This window comes from Ammospiza nelsoni, chromosome 3, assembly GCF_027579445.1.
Source record: "Ammospiza nelsoni isolate bAmmNel1 chromosome 3, bAmmNel1.pri, whole genome shotgun sequence".
Lineage (NCBI taxonomy): Eukaryota > Metazoa > Chordata > Aves > Passeriformes > Passerellidae > Ammospiza > Ammospiza nelsoni.
Window position 1 is genome coordinate 44,974,577 of NC_080635.1, and position 21,592 is coordinate 44,996,168.

At 43.3% G+C, this 21,592-nt stretch overlaps 1 protein-coding gene and 1 non-coding gene across 2 annotated transcripts; both read right to left on the bottom strand.

Moving 5' to 3' along the window:
• Positions 1 to 13,101: 13,101 nt before the first annotated feature.
• TOMM20 (translocase of outer mitochondrial membrane 20) lies at positions 13,102 to 21,257 on the bottom strand. The gene is made up of 5 exons (XM_059468710.1): positions 21,032 to 21,257; positions 15,840 to 15,886; positions 15,045 to 15,126; positions 14,617 to 14,759; positions 13,102 to 13,510 (listed from the first exon to the last, which is right to left on the bottom strand). The coding sequence occupies exons 1-5, from the start codon at positions 21,153 to 21,155 to the stop codon at positions 13,466 to 13,468; spliced, it is 441 nt and encodes a 146-aa protein (XP_059324693.1). The 5' UTR covers positions 21,156 to 21,257; the 3' UTR covers positions 13,102 to 13,465.
• Positions 20,064 to 20,198, bottom strand: LOC132071902 (small nucleolar RNA SNORA14). The gene has a single exon (XR_009418245.1). It is a non-coding gene; the product is annotated as a small nucleolar RNA SNORA14 (small nucleolar RNA).
• Positions 21,258 to 21,592: the final 335 nt, after the last annotated feature.

Consider the following 21,592-nt stretch of genomic DNA (forward strand, 5'->3'; position numbering starts at 1 on the left):
AGAGCCCAGCTGTGTGCCACCTGCTCCCAGCTCCAGCATGCTTACATAAGGGAAATACTGAGGGGGCGAGGACACATTTAACCCAGAAATCCCCACGTGACCAAGTGGATCCAAAGTGAATCTATCCCACCCAAAACCACGTCTGGGAGGCAAAACAAACAAGGGCCACTGCACAGCAGGAACCTGAAGTGGCTGGGGAACAGGCCTAAGGAAGCAGTTTCTTCTTTCTCTGTGCTTTGGTGAATGGGAATTGTTATGCAGGGAGCCAAGAGGGCACACTGGGGCAGAATCAGTCTAGACTTGCTTTGCTTCTTGTCCTCCTTCCCGCAGCATCTGCTGCTGGCCCCTGTCAGAGGCAGGATAAAGAGCTAAGCAGACCTTGCATCCGGCACAGCACCGCCCTTTGTACTCCCCTGCCTTGTGAGCCTGGCCAAAGCTCCTGCCTGTGCATGAAAGATGATCCCAGTGTTAAATATATTCCTCCTCTTTGTCCAAACTAGAAATGGCTCCTCAGCCTACAACATCACCAGGCTATGTTAAAACATCTAAGTATAATCAGGAATGCAGATGGAGGTCCAAGCATGGGTAAGAAACGATGAGACTATTTTAACAGGAACTATCCCAACGGGCTCTGAAAGCTACCCAAAGTGTATCTGCATGTTGCTAATTATATTTACTGGTGGTGGTTGGCATTTTTTTTCAAGCTGAAGATGAGTCAGAAAAAGAAAAAAAAGTCCTTTATGTTGTGGTAGCAGAAGGATGTCTCCTGAGGGTGTATGTAATGCACTACTGTCACGGCATGACAATGGAAAAACTGACTGCTGAGCCAACCAAACCCCCATAAATACCTAATGATATCTCTCTTGGCCCAGATTTTCTACAAGTCGGTGCCTGAACTGCATACAAAATGACAATCGATATGAACGGATCTCTTTTCTCAACAGAGCCAGAATTTAAGAGCCCAGCTGAGCATTATATTCCAGTTCATACAAAGACATCCTTTTAAAGGTCTGTCACAATAACTTAAAGGTGGTGATCCAGCAGAAAAACTGCTAGGCTTCTCCTCACGATCTCCCCCACGCTCCAGCCAAGAGCACAAAGAACAGCTGGCCTCAGCGAACAGACAGTGTTATTAATTACAACATGGTGACACAAACAATGACTGCCTAGGTATGTTATTGGGTCTGCATTCATGTGGGAAAAGAACAACATTTTCTTCCTTTTCTCCTTCTTCTCCTCCTCCTGGCTTGAGTAGCTCTGCCACCTCGTGTACTTGGCAGGGGAGGCAGCCGTGCCAAGCACCTGGCCCAGTTACAGGTATGTGCACAGACACAGGGAGCCCGTTGTGAGAAAACCCAGCCTTAGCAAATTTCTCTGGCCATCGTCCAGCCTCTGCACATTGGGCAAGAGACTCTCCCTGGCCGCGGTTACATCAGTCACCACCACCTCCCTCCCTCAATGTCATGGCACAGGAAGAGGCTGCCAGGGAGGGGGGAGGGGGGCGGTGGAGAGAGGGAGAGTGAGAGAGAGAGAGAGGCAGTCGCTGTTTTTTTGAAACAGGCTGTCCAAAAAACATTACAACACCCTTGCCGGTTTCCAGTGGGTTTGCTCAGTTCCTCCCTTCCCGTGAAGACCACACAGGCTTCGCGAGGGCGTTCCGCCCTGCCGCAGAAAGGCGGTCTCTGGGGCCCACCGCTCCCGGCAGCCGCTGCGCAGCAGCGTGATTCCCCCCACTTCCTCCAGACACTCTCCCACTTTCCATCGAGGGCCACAACCAAACTCAAAAGCTGATATTTAGAGAGGAAAACATAAGCGTTTTCTTTCTTTTTTCTTTTTTTTTTTTTTTTCCCTCCAGAGGGAGACTTTTCATGCTGCTCCGCCGCCAGCAGAAGGGGAGAAGGGCAGGGCTGGAACTCGGAGCATTTGAAGCCCCTCACGGTTCCACTCGGAGCATTTGAAGCCCCTCAAGGTTCCACTCGCTCCTCTCACCTGCCTCTCCTCTGCCTGCTGCAGTCCCTCGCACCCTGCCGGCTATGCACGCTGTGGGCACAGAGGATGCCCGAGGCAGCCCTCGGGGTCCCGGGACTCCCTGCCTTCCCAAGCCGGCAGCAGGTCACAGGCGCCCGGGCTGGGACTGCCAGCGCCGGCGGGCTGGAGCACCGCTGCCGGCACGGCCATCAGCCACATCCCCAGCTCCCACTCTTGGCTACTGCCAAGGGTAAATTTAGAATGATCCTCCCAGCAGTGACTGGGAATCTTTGCAAGGCCTCAGAGCAGACCCTGGACAAAGGATGGCACTTTAGAACAGTCATCTGGGGTGTGGTGTAAGCAAAATCACCCTATAAAATAGAGCAAAACTGGCAAACTTATTGCTCCTGGCATGAATGTACTTCCATATTGATTCAACACTTGAAAAGGCAGTGAATGAGAATGAGGATGTCCTTTCTTCAAACCCTCCAGCAAATTCACTTTCGCTTTTGGCAACCTGCTGTTTTCTCACCCCTCAGCTCCCTCACCCTGACCGCAGCAGCACCTTCCTCCACCGCCAAACCCTCTGCGCTGCCTCCCCTCGCTGCCTCCTCTGCTCAGCCTCTTGCCTGAAGTCCTCAGAGAGGAAGAGCTGAAATTTTTGCCTGCCTGCCTCGGCAAAAGCAGGGAGACATTGCTGAAGTGCACTGGGAAGCATCACCCATGCGGGGAGCAGAGCTGAGCCCCGGGCTGTGAACCTGCCCCTCAGCCCTGCCTCTCCCGGGACAGGAGCCCGCGCGGGTCTGCGAGCTGGCCACATCGGGGTAGCTGTTCTCAGTCGGAGGCTCTGGAAGGATTATTTGGCTGCAACATATCATATGACTTTGTTCTTAGAGTTACATTTTAACTGAGAAAGTTTAACAAGTATGACTTATGGGCTTCTAAAATTGGCAGCAGAAAAATGAGCTGAGGAAGTCATGGAAAAAAACCACAAGTGAGGCCATTCCATGTTATGCACAATTTCTGGGCTCTTTTTCCAATCTTCTGGTTTTTTTGGATGGTGGAAAATATTTTCCAGCTACACAGGCCTGGCTTCACTGAGTATGTATTTATGCCAAGTTTATAAAAAGCAGCTGCAGACATGGTTGAATGAAAGGATTACACTGCTGTCTGTCTTCCAGAAGGTGCTTCAGTTCACACCCTGTCCCATAGAGCAAGGCTCGCTTCTCAAATCTCCATGAATTTATGTAAGGAAGGACAAAATTTGAACCACACAATACAAACAGCTATGGCTGTGCATGCCAGTGGGCACGCATGTGTGTACACACAGCTCTCTGGATAGCTACTAGCAGTTCCCAGCCACTGCTAACGCTGGCTTTTAGCATTCAAAGTTTACCACCATTCCTCCAGCCTCTCCCCACCCTACAGCTTGGTCCATCTTCCATGAATACAAAAATGGGGAGAGGGCTTTCAGGGTCGAGACCCTGGTCTCAGTGTATTTCTGCTCCCTTCTTCATGCATACCTGCTCTCCAGCTGCTCCCACTGAAATTCAGGCTTCACCAACCTCACGTATTTTCAGGCTGCCAGCCTTTAAGGCTAGGAGGGATCGCTGGAAGCATGCAGCCTGATCCTCTCTGCAGCACACAACACTGAATTTCAATCAGGAACCCAGGCATCAGAGGCATAACCTTAATTTTCAGCCATGCCTCGTCACAGTCTTGGCCTAATACACTAGTCACAAGAGGAGAGTCACAAATAATTCTTCACTCTCCAAAACAGAATAGCTCCAGGGGGTGGGGGGAGGATACAAACTGAAAGCAAATGTATATAAAAAGGTAAGATAGGTGGTAAGCTGCAGATCATGCATTACAGATCTGTATCCTGCTGTTTTTTCAGTCAACTATGTTGGAATAACAGTACTGAGAACGACAGTGTTACATCAGGAATATCGGTCAAGACAATATTTCCTGGCAATTGTTTGAGAAATGCTTTTCTCACAGCTAATTTCTCCCAAGAGGCTGTGTTTTCTCTGTTTTTAGAAGGAGAGTGATTAAGAAGGAAGGTTTTCAAACCTCTGCACCCTGCTGTGGGACAAAGAACTGTGGGGGAAAGAAAGGAAAAAAGAAAGAAAAGAAAAAGGCACAACAGCTGTAATGTTCTATGAAATGATTTTGTTCTGTTCTCTTGCCGAGGTGGTGGGTGCAATCATCAGTTTGGCAGAGATAAATAGAGGAAAAGAAGCGAGCCCTTTTTCAGGAGCCGCGGCTGCAGGAGTGCCACATTGCCATCTAGCGACACGGGCTCTGCAAGCCGCAGCAGCGGGGCTCCTGCACCGGTGCCGCCGCTGGCCAGCACACCTGGACATGGGAGCCCCTTTCCTTCTCGTGATTTACAGCCAAGCTTGAAAACTGCAAAACTGCTTGCTCTATTAAAGACAGGTGAAGGAAGGCAAGGGGAAAAAGGAAAAATTCCTCCATAAAGAAGTTTAAGATGAACTTGGCTTTGTTAGGAAAAGCTGCGTTTTACACTGAGGCCCAGACAGATTCTCAGCTTCCATTGCTGCTGCTACTGCTGCTGCACACAAAGCTACCACAGCTTCATCATCTTCTGCACTTATCACACAGATGTCTGTGGCAAAATGATGGGCTGGCAGAAACAGTGAGCACTACCTGGTCCCATGGAGACAGGTCTGAATCTAGACCTGATGCCCTGTCCCCAGTCATGTTGGACCAAACAGCTGTGTGCCCTGATGCTATCTGCAGTGCCAACCCTGAAAATTTGACTCCACTGTGTACATCTGCAATGTACCTCTGCATTTATATTCTGAGGTGTATTTCAACACTTTAAAAAAGAAAAGCCCAAGTGCTAAGCCCGTTAGACAGCAAAAGGCACTCGGTTTTCAGAAGATGCCCAGCAAAGGGCAGCGTATAAATTCTTCTGTATGATCTTCACACAGCAAGTTAAAATGTAAAAAGAGCTTTGGTGTATGAGAATACCGACACTCACTGAAAGCTGTTAAATTGAAAGATATTGGCTACAGCAGACTTATATTTACCCAGAAAACAAAAACATTTCCAGTGCCTAAACCCTGTCAGAAGACACCCTCATTTTGGGAAGCAACAAAAGAAGCCTTGCATCAGGCATCCAAGACTGCCCACAAAGCTCTGCTTCATGGCACATGCCCTTCCCACTGAAATAAATGAGCAGTCTCACACCTTAAAGGCATTGAAAGGTGATTAGCAGCAGATGGTATTGGCTCTGGGGCAAAGGATGATGTGTCTAGATAATCATTAACTCTGTGTCTCTGGCCCCTGATTCTGGTGAAGCCTCACAAGAGCACAGCTACACTGCATCTGCAGGCATGTCACAAAGGGTGATATTCTTTGATATTAACAAAAAATAATGTGGTCTTCCAAGAAAAAAGGAAAATGCACCGAAGTTCCCCCAAATGAAGATAATCAATGTTGTTGCAGAGAACTACTCTTTCAGCAGCATGTCTTCGAAAACCCAGTGATAGTCTCTACAAATTCTTTGGTGACTACATATACTGTGAGGACCTACAAATACTTTGAATTTACAACACCACTCCTGCATCAATTAATAACAGAGTTTGCAGTGTCACCCCCTGAGACCCACATCCCCTGCAACATTATCAGAAGCTGGGCAGGCAGAATTTGAACACTCAGATTTTGAAAAAGGGAAGGCCATGAAGATTCCTGAGTCTGAGCCACTGCTGGTTCTGTCAGACTGCAGTCTGTTTCTTTTTTTCTTTAAAATCAGGGTGAGATCACTGTTTTTCTTGAAAATGTGCTGCCCAAGGTAGGAGATACCTATCTTTGAAAAGATCTAAAGTCTAATGACAAATATTGTCAGGCCTGCTGAAGATCTTCAAGGGCAATGCAGCAGAGAAAACACTGCTCCAAGCTGACAAGGCCCTAACACCATTCTGGAAACAACCAAAATAAGACAGGGATTCTACAAAGGAGTAATTCTTTTTTCCTTGCTTCACATTTTATGACCAAAAGCATGGGGAGAGCACTGCCCCAGTATCAATACATTCCATCTCAGGGGATGTGTTCCCTTTAATAAACCAACATAACTTATGAGCACTCACTTTCATAGTTGCCCAGAGAAGCCAAGGTGCCCAAGTGGTGCTCAAGCTTAGTGCTCAAGCTCCCACTAAGTACCAGACAATCCATTGGTTCTTGAGCGTGGCAGGGCACACCAGTCTCATCATCTGACTTCCTGAACATATGGTTACCACATAACCTGCCAGGCATGTCCTCCTCTGCTTTCTGGAAACCAGCTCCGAAATAGAAAAAGGAGGATAGAGCCAACAGAACTGCTCTAACCACCAAGACTTGGAGGGTCAAAAGCATGCTTTAGAAGGCTGCATTGTTTTTAAGGATGGGGCAGCTGCCCAAAACTGGGCTACAACTTTCTCTCTGTAAAGTACTTCTCCAATTTGCAACTGTTTTATCAGGTTGTCAAGCATTCACAGTTTGCAATCCAACATTTAAGATGGACACTGACTCACTGCATTGCCTTCTAGGCTGTTTCCCTTATTTATTCCTGCTTTAATACCTATGACCCAGCTTTCCTGCTTGTATCATGGTATCAGTGAATTTCAGGCACTACAATGTGGGCTGATTACAAAGTTTTGACAGAACAGAGTTCCTTTTAAAGTTGCTATCCAACAGCAATCTAGATTTCTGAAAGATCGCTTCTTACATTTTCAATGCAGAAGGCATTTACAAACTGCAGGACTGCCAGCAGAGCAATTAACCCAGTGCTTGACAGCTCATGTTATTGCTTTCAGTTAGGGGGGAAGTTGTGCCTCAAATCTATTCAGTTATTAAGCCTGTAATACTTCCTTCTTTTGGTAGGTTTAATTATTTATAGGCAGATCTATGGTTGATTGAAGTCTGATTTTTCCTGATTACACTAGTAACTAGCACTGCTTAGCCAACTAGTTTAAAATTAATGTGATGGAGAAAAGAAGCAAGCTTCAGAGCTTCAAACAAAATTCAGATGAAACACCCACCCAGTTCCTACCAAAACAATCACACTATCCTAAACCTTATCTTTTCCCTTCCTGTGTCACTGTCCCAATGTCCTGCTCTTGACTGCTTGGGTTTCCATGAGGAAAGGACCATGCAGAGTAAATTACGGGATCAGGAGTCCAGGCTGTGAGTTTGCAGAAGCAGAGACTTCATCTTGACAGATTCCTCAGAGTGCCACACACATCTCTGCTGATACAGAAGTAATAATAATTTCATGCCAAGAATTCTGCCAGTGCCAATGGCCAGTAAATAACATCCCTACAAAGAGGTAAAAAAGGGCCCTTAGTTGTGTCAGATGACTTCCAACAAGCCAAGGAACCTGATGTTAAAGCTCAAACCTTTAAATGGAGAGATAAATGAAACATAAACCAAATAGCAACCCCTCATGGTTATGTAAATTCAGATGTCATTATAGCAAACTGACTAGAACTCATTTAATATGGAGGCTGTAACCTGGGGTCAGATGGGGCTTCCTTTCTTTGTATAGACAAAAACTTCCACCTCAGCGCTAGGAGCTGGCAGTCTTCCTCACAGTAACTTACAGGACCAGGCTGCATTATACCAGGTCAATGTGTGGTGAAAGTAAATCTTCATCAAAACCAGACTGTTCCCAGCAGTAATGAAATACTGCTATGAATTGATTAGGTGTGTACTATCAATTAGAAACAACAAGGGAGAGTTTCGCAAAGAACATGCTTGCTCAAGAATCCCTTTTCTTCATTTCTCCATTTAATTAGTCATTGCATTATAATTCAAAAATTCATGCAATAATCATTGTCATTTTAATCATCAAAGCTGAATGTACATTCTTTCTCATTAAATATATTAAATACAACAAGAGATGCTAACCAGCTAATATTTCAGAGCTCCAGGGAAATGCTCTTTTACATACATGCCAAAACAGGCAAATACTGTTTTTTACAGCACATTTCTGTATCTTCCAGGCTATATTACAGGTGTAACATGGCCAGAGTGACCTAAGGAAAGAGAAGCAGCATGGTTTTCACACAGTATCTTTTATTAAACAGCTTTCTCTAGATGCTGTCATGTGTTGAGCAGACTGAAGAATTTCTTACTGAAAAGTTCAGTGTTTGGAAAAATGCTGATTGATGGCTACAAGGGTGGAAAATTTCCATTTACTTGTATAGCATACATACATTTTACCCCCCCACAAGCAAAGACCAGGGAGCAGAGAAAAAACACTTGTGAGATGTAGGAGTAAAGATTCAGTTTGGAGCCAGGGTGCCACTACAATGCAAACAGCTGCCTCCAAGGCGTGAGAGAGACAAAGTATGAGATCAGCTCACTTCATGGCAGCTGCAGGATCACAACGGGGTGAGTAGATTTTGTCAGCATCAGCTGAAATTCAACCAGCATTGAAAATGCATCCTGTCACCAACCTATAATATCTTGCTTCTTTATTTTTTTGGTTGGCTGTCTTCCCATGGCCCATGACAGGCAGAGTCCAACTCCAGGTAAAATCTCAAGATGCAGATTTCACCTCCACCCCTCCTGCAGTTAACTGTGAAAAGTGCATTCCTTTCACTCCAGCTAGCAAAGCTCACCCAGAATAATCACGGCTGGGCAGGGGACAACTTTTCTTGCATGCCTGGCAATCAGATCCAGTTGCATTTTGTTGCAGAGTTTAAATTGTACAATGCAGCTGGCTTATCTATTTACCTGGTTTGTATTGAAAGATGGAGATAAAGAGGGAAATCCTCCTAATCATGACATCACAACAATTTAAACACACAGGTTTTTAAAAAGACAAAATTAGGTATTATCAGTTGAAACACATTCCACTGCTGCTCCACTGAGCCTGTCTTATACACCGTACCAAATCTGTCTGGACAAAATGCTGCATTGCATCACCTCACCAGACAGGAAGATTCTGAAAATTAGGATTTTGCAGGGTGAGCTTGCACAAAATGTGTGTGCAAAACTGCCCTCTGCTGTTTAGATTGAGACCTGCTCAAGTAAATGATTGTGTGACCAAATCAGTTTTTAGCTGTAAGGGTCCAACATGCAAAGAGGCAGAACCATCTGACTTCATCTGTTTTCTGCCTCCATGCACACTAGAAATTTCATACACAAAAGCCACTCACAACTGCCTTGCAGCATGGACCATACCAAGAGATCCATAGGCTGCAGCAACACTGTGCCAGCTGCAACACTCACTCTGTTAAGCAACTTTCCCACCATGGGTGAGCACCACCAGACACCCTCTCATCCCAAAGACGAGTCAAGAACATCTCAAGGTGCAAGGGAAATGATGAAATTGTGAGAGCTCTGCAGGACATCCTTCTGTCAACCTGCTAAAGACAGACCTGACCTTTTTGAAGCAGGACAGGAACTGTAAGCCTGGGGTCAAAAGCTTATAGCTCAGAGGCCTTTAAGAGTTAAGGACTATTAAGTTACAGGAATGATTGGAAAGCAGGGTAGTGAGCTCATCAAAAGATGTCCAGTAAATATTCTTTAAAACTAGCCCCTCCTGTAGGGAAAGAAGAGAAGCTAGATTTTCAAGAACACATGGAAACCATTGTACTTTGAAAAAGCTGCCCATTATCTAGTGCCAGCATGTTGGACAATTTGGTACAAAAAATAACACAGAAGGGCCAGCTGTTTTCTACAGCTTCACCCACACATTCATACACCATATGTAGCAAACTCTGCTCTGTGAGAACAGCATTAGACATCCACATTTTCTTTGGGAAGTTTGAGTTTGGTACAAATGCAGAAAACAAGTACTGTTACCCAGACTAGTTCAGTTTCTGGAGAGCCTCTGATGAAAGCTGGCCCAGTCCTCATGAATTAAGCACAAATTTCAGCTTTTTGCAACAGGCTTTGGTCAGTGCACAGAGAATGCTGTAAGCTATGCTGGTCAGTGTAAACACACTAAAAACCAAACCAAAACTTGGGTACAACAGAAACCTTGAAGATATTTTTGTTCTTTTCACATCAGCCCTTTTTATGTCCATACACTTAAAAACACAGAAGCATGGGTGTGCAGCACAACATGCCTTTGAAACAATCACTAAAAGCACTTAGTGACCACTTCAAAGATTCCCTTGATGTTTAACTCATGTTAACTGTAACACAACAGTCATGTAGGGCCACTGTTCAGCCTAAGAGACTTTAAACACACCATCAACAGATGTACAAATGAAACTTTAGAAAGATTCTTCTGAGTGCATAAATAGCTGGAGCTTTACTTTGATGATGTCTGGCTGGCCTCCTACACAGCAGGGCTGGGACTTCTCCATTTTTCATGTTAAGGGCAACAATAATATTGTGTCAGCCCCCAGGGAAAGGAAATTAGTGCCAGATGATTCAGTGTGTGCCTGACCACTCTGGTTTTGGATTTGATTCCATTATCTACAAAACTTAAATGTGAGACATCAAAGGTAGTCCTACATGATAATGAAACTAGCTGGGTGGGTTTTTTTCTATAAAAGCTGCCTAAGAAATGTGTAACTTTGAGGACAGAAGACTTACCAACATATAACTAACAGACCTCTCAGTTTCTTTATAAGAAATCCTTTTCGTGCTGCAAACAAGTGCCTTTTTCTTGGAGAAGCACAGAAGGGAAGATGGTTCTTTCTGGGAAAGAGACTAGTAGTTTGACCTGCAGTAAAGTAAGATTACCAATTCATTCTCCAGCAGCTGTGAGCTCCATAGCAGCAATTACTGCCACACGTTTTTTATTTGCACAAGTGAGAAGAAATATACAGCACAGAAATATATTGCACAGCCAATGCAATGGCATTACTACTGCTGATGCAGAAATCCATCATTACCACCATGTTTCTGATGACCTGCACTTTGCTGTGTCAAAGCAGTGTCTTTGCTTGAGTCTGAAACATCTGTGGACTGTGCATGCTTAGCTACACCTCTGTCAGCCTGCTGCTCTTGGAGCAACAGCAAATCTGCATTCTAGACAATAGCTTCCAACTCTTCACAATTGTAGTGTTAGCTTCACTGGGACACTTGGGGAGAAGAAAAAAATTCAAGTCTTGGTAAAAGGATTCTGCATTCCACTCTATTAGTCCAAGGCACTCAAAAACAGGTATCAGAGCTTGCTCGAGCTCTTACTAACTAGGTACTTCTGGGTTATCAGATATAAGAATAAATTTGCATTTAAGGCTACATTTAAACCTACGCTGTCTTAAATTTTGTTCGCATCTAACTTTGCAGGCTCAAGAAAATGAAAAAAGAGCAATGTGTGTGTCTATGATGCTTATTACAGCAAATACCATTTATAGATATAATCAGACTGTCACCAAACCGTCCATCAAAATCAGAATTGACACACAGGTTTGCTGAAACACAGTTCAGGAGAGCTTTGCTATAAGCTAAAATGTGAATTCAAATTGTCATCATTATACCAGAGAGTGTAGAAAAATGCTCAGGTTTGACAGAAGGGTGCTACTTTTGTCTTGTGCTGTTTGGGTTTGTTTTTCAAGGCAGGATGGAAGATTTATTCACCTTAAAACAATGTTAAAAGGTGCACTAAAAAGATAGGCTGAAGTTACCAGCAAAACAGACGGTAAATATGTAACAGTTCTGTCAGCATAACCAACAAATTCCTACTTTTTACTCCTAAGGGTTAGAAGGGAAAAGAAAAACTCCTTCAAAAAGCCTCATTAAAATCAGAAACTTCTGTAATTTCACAGTATTTTTATTAAGTGCAAAATAACTTTATCCCTGTAAAATAAATTAAAAGGAAAAGAGCACGCTGGCCACTGTCCCCTGAAGAATATGGCTGCTATGCTTTACTTTTACGTTATGCTACCTGAACAATTCAAGCACAAAGATTAAACTACATCCAGTTGTTTAAGGCATGTTTGTTGATACCAGCCACTAACTTCAGTATTTATCACATTACAGAAAATTTCAATGGCACCTCAAATCTTTGGAAATAATGTTTTCAAGGGCTTAAGGGGAAAATTCCATAGCAAACCATCTCAGCGGAATGACTCAGTAAGAGCCATTTCTATTCCCAAACCCAGGAACTGACTGCTAGGTCACTATCAACCATACACTTAACCTCTCAAAAATCCTGTGTGAGGCAATTTCTGAACCACTGAGGAGAATCTGCCTTTGAAGAAACTTGCACCAGGCTGAAATGAGACAGATTTGGCTAGAGTGCTCTCAGTGTATCTCACTTCTACAAGATTATGCCACCTCATACCTTACTCTAGCAGTATCATCAATACTGTCAGCTGGTCTGAAAGACACCTCAAAGCATTCTCCTCAAGTTAAAAATGAGTCACTGTGCCAAAAAGATAAAGCTATGTTTTTAATTGTTTCTTCTGCCACCTGAGTGCTGATAGCACAAACTCAGAGAATAGCAGAAGCCAGTCTGTTTTGACATTTAGAAGATCCTACTCATTAAAAACTTGCTTTCAGAAGTACACTTCTCCTACTCACTTGAGCCTCCTGTATAGTATTTGTCTTCTTTTCATTGGCAAAGGAAAATTCACCACACCATATTGAAATTGTACATCTAATTCCATTAGCTTTTGCTATTTACCCATGGGATACAATTGTCTTACCTTATCAGTGTAATTTTTTTCTTAAGGCAAATGCCTTTTAAAGACTGTTAACAACCATTTGCTGTGGTCTTAAAGACTACAGACTGAAATATGTCAACTGTCTATCTTGCAACATTTCAAGCTTTCCAAAAAACCCCAACTTTAGTGCTCTTAAAATGTGCCCAAACAGCTTTGTTTCAGACACCTGTACTAATAGCACTTTCAAGTTTGCCAGTGATTTTGAACTGACCACTTTACATGTTTTTGTTCCTGACAGAAACGGATTTGTCATTCTTTGTGCAGCCAGTCATCTCTTACCATTGTGATCTGCATGTCCTTCTAAGGTGATCTGTTACTGTTTAAATGATCATATATTTATTTTCTCAGGAAATTGCACAAAGTTTTAAACTTAATTAAAAGTATTGGAAGACCAGCCATAACATTAAAAATAAATTTTAATGTTGTCATTTTTAGATCATTTGCTCTGACACCCAAATATTCGGAATTTTAAAGTAGTACTATAGGGACACACAAGTGCAGATAAATCTTTATTGCCATAACTTCGTTTTTTCAAAAATGAGCATTGGGTTTTTTATAGGTCGTAGTTTTATGTCTGTATATGTACAACATTACAACTGCATCTTTTAATAATAATGAAGTTAGTGATACTTTGATAACTCAACACAGTGTATTTATAAAATGAATTCTTATCAAAATACACTTTTCACTGGGATAATAAATAAAATCCTGCGAAACCCACCTACACAAAGTTAATTTTAACTCTGGTAGAACCCGATGTGGTACACAGTCCATTAACTACTATGTTTGCCCCTTTATCCCCCTACTGATGCTCATCTTCTGGGGTAAGAAAACTTTTTTCCCCCCGTTGTGGTGTGACCTCATTCAACATCATCTTCAGCCAAGCACTGTGCATTTACAATTCTCTGTAAGAAGGAGAAAAACTCATTCACAATTACATAAAATTGACAGTAGGCAAATGATTATCAAGCAATGTAATTTTACACTGAACATTAAGCAGTGTAATTACTGAACAAACTGATTAAAGTTAAAAATGGCAATCTATTTGAATAAAGTTTTGAAGTCAGTTCCACAGAAATTACAAACAGTGCAATACCTAACAAAGTCAGATAAACAATATTCTGTCAACCTCAAGTGATGACCTCTGTGTGGTTTCTGGCACTGTTCTCTTAGGAAACATTTTTGTTCAATCATTTTCCCAACTCTAACATCTTGCATACCTGACACTTTCCAGTGTTACCACTGGGTATATGGACCTTTACCTGAAATGTGACCATGCCTGAGCTGTAAGAAGAGCCAAGAGATACCCAGCACTGAGTCTCTGCTTTATGTCAGGTAACACTGTTAGGGAGTCCCCTTGTACTTCCAGGAACATAAAACATACCATTTATTTCATAACTGACTCACCTGCAAGCACATTAACAACATCACCCACTCTGTATTCAGATTGAAACAGGAGAGTATTTTATACACAGAGCTACTAATGCTTTTATCATCAGGGAAACTCCCAAGCTTCCAGAATTGTCATGGGTTCTGGTGCTAGTTAATATCTTGTGTCTAAAGCTGTCCCCAGGAGCAACAGATTCATTTTTATGAACTTACATAGCATTTACACACACTTGTAGAAATGTAAATTTAAAAAAAACCCTCTCAAGACCCAGTGCAATAAAGTTACTGTTTTTCCAATCCTGCCAGCTTGTATTTGGGAAACACTGGATCCACTTATAGTACCAGAGCAGTGGTCAGATGCCTCTGCTTCAAGAGCTTAGCAAACCCTATACACAAGAGAAGTTTTGTATTTCTATTTTATCCTGGTTGCTACTAATGCTACATGATGATTTTCATATTCACTTTTTAACATCTAAGGTGAAAAAAAAAGCTTCTTTTAATCTAACTGAACATATTAAAAAATCAACAGATTACTAAACCTGATACTCAAAACTAATACAGTGGATAAAGTAAGTATTTAAATTTTTTTCTAAACCAGACCAATAGGGAATGCTTCACATACCTGGCTTATTGTAGGGAGCTTAGTTAGAAGCATTTGAAACACTGGTGGTGGAAGAGTCTGCTGTAGAACTTGTAGTAGCTGCTGAGGCTGCCCACACACAGCAATGGCATTGGTCAAGTGATCAACACCCTTTTCATATTCACCTGTATGACAAATTGCAATGTTTTGAAATCATCCATCTTCCACACTGTAACACATTTACACAAAACATCCACTAAGAGTGGATTAAATTATGGTGAATCAACCCACATGAAGCTCTTCTCCTTCCCTGACGGACTTTCTGAACACATAAGGTTAGAAACAAATATGCAGATTTTCTTAGATGAATTTGACTCCCCAGAATTTCTTGGTGTATAAAAATCATCTTCTAACAAAGGTAGAGAAAAATTATTTTACAACTTACCCTTTGGAAAAAAAAATATTATTACCTTGAGCTAGTAATTCCTCTCCAAGCTGAATCTCCTCAAGGAAAAACTTCTGAACTGCTTCAGCATCTTTCAGATCAGGCAACTATAAACACACAATAAAATTAAATTAGCCCTTAAACACCAGCTAATAAAAACTTAGCAGAAAATATTCTCAACTGAAATTAAACATGTACACAACCCTATTGTTACACTGACACTGGCAAAAAACCAAGTGTCACCACTAAGTTAAATATACTCAGAATGTTTTTGAAAATCAGACTCAGGTCTTATAACACTACATCACAAATCTGTAGACAGACAGCCTGAAATATCTCTTCTCAGTTTATTAAGTACATCATTTAGGAGCAAATATAAATTCTAAGATGTATTATGTTTATAACAACCATATTTCATGCAATTGTTTAAGAGAAATCTTCTATTTTCTTTCTGGATCCATTGGTAATAATGAAAAGGAAATAAAATACTCATTGCAAAACAACCTATCAAGTTCAGTTATAAGTGTATCCCATCAGTAATTTTAAGTCTGAAAAGTCCTTGTTCATATTACAAAGAGAGAAAACACCATCAAATCACACAGTGCATGTTGTACTTTGTTATATAACTCCTCTATCTGACACAAAAAAAAAACAACCATAAAATTATTTCTGAATATTAAAAAAAACCTAAAGACTGCATATTTGTAGGACTTTGTAATCCTGCAAATTTGTTTGTAAAAGAAATCCTTAAGTAAATCTTACAAATAATACAAGTGAAACACCTTTCAAAACAGCCCTGCATTACTGAACACAGCATTACCTTGGAAAGTCCTGCTCTCTCTTTGGCAAGCTTCTGTTTCTTCCTTCCTGTAAGAATAAAAACATCTTTTATTTTCAATTTGCAATTAAAAAGCCCTTCAGCTTACAGTCTGAAACCATGAACAAATCAAAGTCCCTTTCCAAAGAAGAAACGGTTAATGGATTCCAAATATTGAAGATTGAGCAGAAGACTGCAACCCACTCAGTACAACACAGCATCATTCAGAGGTCTAATGAGGGCTGGCAGTAGCAGCAGCCCAAAATGGCAGCTCTTCTCCTGAGGGCCACAGCAAACAGCAAGCACACCTCCTGAACTGCAGGCACACAGAAGCAAAGAGAATCAGAGTAACAGAGCAATTATCCACATGGCTTTAACAATAAGCCACACAAGAACTGTCTGGAAGTCACGCTATCTAGCTTTGAACTGCACCACCAAGGAAGGGGAACTTCAGCAGGCCACAGCAGATACACACAGGGCACCTCCTCAGCTACTTTAGAGCAAAGACTTGGGAACTAGTTAATAAGTGGCAGCATCTCACCATCCCTCAGCAAGAGCAATACTAAAGCATACACTTCTGAAACCTGAGGAAAGCAAACATTTACAGATGGAAGAAACATTTACAGATTTAACTGCCTACCTAAAGGCAAAAAGTTGGTCTGCTACATGAAGTTGTACCACTTCAGCAAAATTAATGTAACTAAAATTAAAGTTGCTTTTAAAGCAGCTAGACAGGTATAAAAAGATATCTTTATAGTAGCAGTTCTCCATACAAGAAAGAATAATTATACTAATTATACTGCCAATTTCCTTGGAATAATCATTTATGTAAATCTTCAGTTCATCAACTGAAATAGTTACACCACTAAAACCCCTGAATACAGCCTGTGGTTAAGCTGTCCTTCCACTCTTTGTCCTCAGTGTGTGCTCAGAAAACTCCTACACTTAGGAAGAACAACTGTCACACAGCCCTGATTTTTCTTTTGATACAATTTTACAAGCTGGAAATACTTCCAAATATGATCAGCAGTTTTACATGGTAATTAAAAATTTTCCCTTGTCCACATGGTGAAGACAGTCAGGAATACTATTCCCTAGTACAGTGATAACCTACCATGTGGCATTTACTGACAAGCTGTGTTCTTTGCAGAAAGGGAGTTCACATTCTAACTAGATGGAACACCCTTTTACCTTAATACACCATCTTAATAACACTTAGCACCTAGATTTCTACAACTAACCGACCTGTGTATGTTAATTTATACTACAGATGGAAAAACGTGTTGGACAGAACTGTAGTCTACTACAATTTTATCATTTTGGAGGGTTTCAATAGTAAAGAATTGCTCCTGAAAGTTAGTGCTTCAATTAGCTCACTCCAACTTTTCAGAAGCATTAATTTGCAGAAAACTTTAGCTTGCACTACCAGGCAAACAAGTTTTGATCATAGATAAAACTATAAAGATTAAATTAAAAAAAAATAATATTTGATATTATTTACTATCCAAACAAGCCACATTGCAGCTGTACTGCATTCAGCAAAAACACCAAAAAGAAATACAGAGAGTAACAGCTTAACATGTGTACATCATTTTGAGGAGAAAATTGTGTTTTCTTGGCATGACTATGATACCTTCTTTTTAAAATGTGACAAAAATTCACCAGGTTAAGCATTCTGAAATAAAGAACAAAACAAAAGACATGCTGGTCACTGGAACTAATGAAAGCTTTTGACCACCGATCACACAGATTTGAAATCATATACTTTAACCTGAAAATAGTGAAGGAATACAAAGAATCACCAAGATTTTAAAACTAAAAAATGATCTACCAAACCCTTCAAGCCTGACTACTATGGAACTTTGTTTTCCTCTTCTTAATACTTTTTTTACAGGCTCTTAAAAAGTTCACTAGCTAAAACAATTAAAAAACCCAAGTAACTCTAAAGGATATTTCTGAATTCTTCCCATAGTGGTTGAGAAGAATTACTAGTTTCAAAGTATCTTTGAAATAACAACCAAAAGTTACATTCATAGTATGACAAGCAAAAAAGCAATGGCTTTGAGAGGTAAAAAACCTCAAAAAGCAAACAAACTAACCAACCCTCCCAAGTTTGTTTTTTCTCAGGGACCTTCATGAAAATGAAACACTTCCTTCTATTCTAAGGAGATAATCACATTTTGGAAAGGGAAAGGCAATCTTTTGGAGTCAGTGAATCTTTATTACCACAGAAATGCAGTGCATGCATCCAAAGCACAAAGCTGAAGTGCAGCTGTCACGGTGCAGGTCCTCAGGCACAGCTCTTGTTCAGGGTACAAGTTCCACAAGAGAACCAGTGGATGACCTGTCCTGCTGGCACGGGATGCAAAGGCCCCTGAGCAGCCCCAGCAGCTTCCCAACCAGTGCCACAAAGGAGCAGAAAACCCAAAAAGCCATCTGCATTTTCAGCTCCCATCAGTGAATCTGCCTACTGCCCTCTCCTCTCACCCTGCTGTCCAGGCAGAAATTCTGGCTGTCTCTGAACAAAAACATGTGTGTCTGTATTTTAAAGCAGAGCATTGCTGTATTATTCATTCAATAAAACAAATAGTAAACTTACCTGAACTATTTTATTAATAAAATACAGCATGGGAAGCTCAGCAGCTACAGATGTTTATAGCATTGCTATCTTTTGGTCCCAAGACTAAATAGGTACATGCCCCCCAAACTACCAACAAGACCTAAAAAGCCACCCAACAAAAAAGTCCACACACAAAACCTGCTAGGTAAGATTAAAACATGTGAAAAATCAAAGACCAGTAGTTCTATACACTTTTCAGAAATTTCCAAGAAATCTTTTCCCAGAAACCTAAATCTGGCCACCTCATTTTTATGACAGGCCTTTGCAGTGAAAACTTTGGCCCAAACCCAGCACCCAGAGATGGCAAAAAACCCAACTGGTTCTTTGTTTGTCAGCACATGCTTGACAAAACACAACAGGCAATCCACTGACACGTGGGGTCTCTTGTCCTTCCCAAATTCTGGTGACTCTGCATCACAGAGGCTGAAAAAGGATCTTACCCTAAGGAGGTTACTGGAAAGGATGTGCTGCAAAGGTGGTTTCTCCAGCTTTCCATCCCACACCCCCAGTATTGCACAGCACATGGAGCATCTTTACATGAAGAACTGCAGCTGGCTGTGCACTGAACCTGTCCTGGCCAAGTACTCCACAGCCCAAGCCTTGCTGGCTCCCCAACAGTAAAATGCTGTAATACCCTGATCCCTGGCACCACTGCTGAAGCATCCATACTAAATTATCTGTTACACTACCAAAAACAACCAAAACAAATTAACTAAAGCCTTACAACTACATGCAGAGCAGTGCATCACATGCAAGGACTGTAACTCCTACAATGAAGCCCCCCAAATGACAACTGTGACCTCCTACCAAACCAAAATGCATTTGTTTTCCACTTCAAAGTTAATGTCAATTCTTAATCAGAGCAGTTCTAAGGTTTATTCAGAACATGACTGGAGAGAGGCTCAGATTATGGAAACCTGGAATCCAAAACACTTTTTGATGCCTCTGCAATAACCTTACATAATTCAGTGCTTCTCCTGCTGCACATCTGGCATCATAAAAAACCCCATGGCTGATGATGTTGCTGGAAATCGAGTTTGCTTGTGCAAACCAAGCACATACCAGTTAATTGCACTCCAATTTCCCAATTAATGACTTGCACTGCAGGGAAAAAAGGACTTGGAACACACACACACACACAAGAGGTATGTGCCCAAAATCCTTCACACAGGACAAGGGCTTGAAGCTGAAATGTTTGACAGACATAATGTGCTGTGGAGGAAGCCTTGGAAAGCAGAATGCACCACTAAGTGACAACAGTGGCCCGGCAAATCCAATCCATGAAGGCAGAACCAAAGCTGATAAACTACATTTTAATGCCATCAGGTAAATACTCATTTTTAACCAGTCTGGTTATTGACTTTTCCATCCATGAAACTGCTGATCACATCGTGTTTACTTTCCAGGAAAATTTACCTTAATGATAACTTCTTATCTTCAGATTAGTTACCAAAGGAATAATATACATATTACCCTGACAGAAATAACTCAGTACAAAAAGCATCACCTTAGTGCTCATGATTCATTTGCGTTCCTTCAGTACTCATGCCTACAACTGCATTTAAAATCCTCACTGATTATTAGAAGGTTTAAATAAATAAATAAATAAATGTTGAAGATGTGAAATAATGAAGAGCCATGGGAGAAGAGCTCTACATCTTGGATTAATCAACAGTTTTCTCTGGCATTCATTCTTATCCTGGAAGCCAATGGCAGGGCTGCCAGGAGGGTTTAGAATGCAGCTGATGAAATACCTGAGAGCTGCCACCGACCCCCTCCTCACCAGGGCAACTTCACTGTAAGAGATCACACTCTTACCTGCTCGTGTTCCAAACACAAAAAAGATTTAAAAAGTGGTAAATGTGGTGCCTACAATAGCACTGCTGGGCCTATAGGAGAGCAAGACTGGACAAGAAAAAAGGCGGGGGGAGGTGAATTGGAACCAAGCATGGATGGAATCCAGAGGCTCCCCAACACCCACAGCAAACGCTCTCCGAAGGGATGACCCTGCCTAGGACCTCCTGAGTGAAAGGAGCTGCAGTGAGCTGGGGTCAGTCTCTGCTGCCATGCCTGCAGTGAGAGGAGCAGAGCAAACGCCCTAAAGCTGAGACATGGGGACTGAGATGAGACAATAGAAATAATCTCTGGCACCGTGCGGGTGGGCGGGCATGGCTGCGCAGGGACGTGCTGGAGCCCCGATCCCCGCGGCTGCTCCAGAGGGACGGGCTGTGTGTGTGTGTGTGCGGGGCCGGGCGGTGCTGCTGAGCGCCGCAGGGGCTGCAGTGCAGTGCTGGCCGGATGGCCGGTGGGGATTGGAAGGCATCTCCCGCCAGTGCAGGCGGTGCTGCGAGCCCGTGTCCCGGTTCGGGACGCGAGAGGCCGCGGGGCCTGGGCGGGGGGGGCGGGGGTCCGGCCGGGCCCGGGGGCGGCGCTGCGGCCGCAGCACGTGCGGCGTTCCCGCGGCCCGGCCGGGCGGGAGAGCGAGCACAGAGCCGGGGGAGCGCGGGGGGGAGCGCGCGGCGGCGGGAACGGACGGCACGGGAGCAAAGGGGAGGGGGCGCCCCGGGACACTCACGCTCCCGCAGCCGGTTCTTGAAATTGGGGTCGCTCCGCCTCTTGCGGTCGAAGTAGATGCAGTATCCGATGAAGAGCGCCCCGCAGAGCCCCGCGGCGATGGCGCTGGTCCTGCCCACCATCATGGCGCTGCCGCCGCCCCCGCGCCGCTCCCGCCGCGCGGCCCGCGCCGAGCTCCGCAGGCACCTTGGGGCGAGCGGGCACGGCCAAAGGACCCCTCCTCGCTTCCGCTCACGTCATCAGCCCGCGGCGGCCCAGGGCGCCTCCCGCAGTGCCTGCGCCGAGGCCGGGGCGCATGCGCGGGAGGAGGGCGTGGCCGAGCGCCGTGAGGGGCCGGGGGCGGGAAACGGGATCCCGGGAGAGAGCCCTGGGATCATCGCGTCCGGCCCCTGACCCAACACCACCCGGTCAGCTAGACCATGGCACTCAGTGCCACGGCCAGGCTTCCCTTGGACACCTCCAGGGATGGTGACTCCATCCCCGCCATGCCCTGGCCAGCCCATCCCGCTGTCTCATCGCCCTTTCTGTGAAGAAATTTTCCCTGATGTCCAAACTAAACCTC

What these genes read in the sequence shown, in the direction of transcription:
- TOMM20 (XM_059468710.1), bottom strand. Translation starts at nt 21,155, where the DNA reads ATGATGGTGGGCAGGACCAGCGCCATCGCCGCGGGGCTCTGCGGGGCG. An exon ending in CAAGAACCGGCTGCGGGAGC is followed by an intron (nt 15,887 to 21,031) that starts GTGAGTGTCCCG and finishes TTATTCTTACAG; the next exon opens with GAAGGAAGAAACAGAAGCTT. An exon ending in AGCTCCCTACAATAAGCCAG is followed by an intron (nt 13,511 to 14,616) that starts GTATGTGAAGCA and finishes TCCTTCTTACAG; the next exon opens with AGAATTGTAAATGCACAGTG.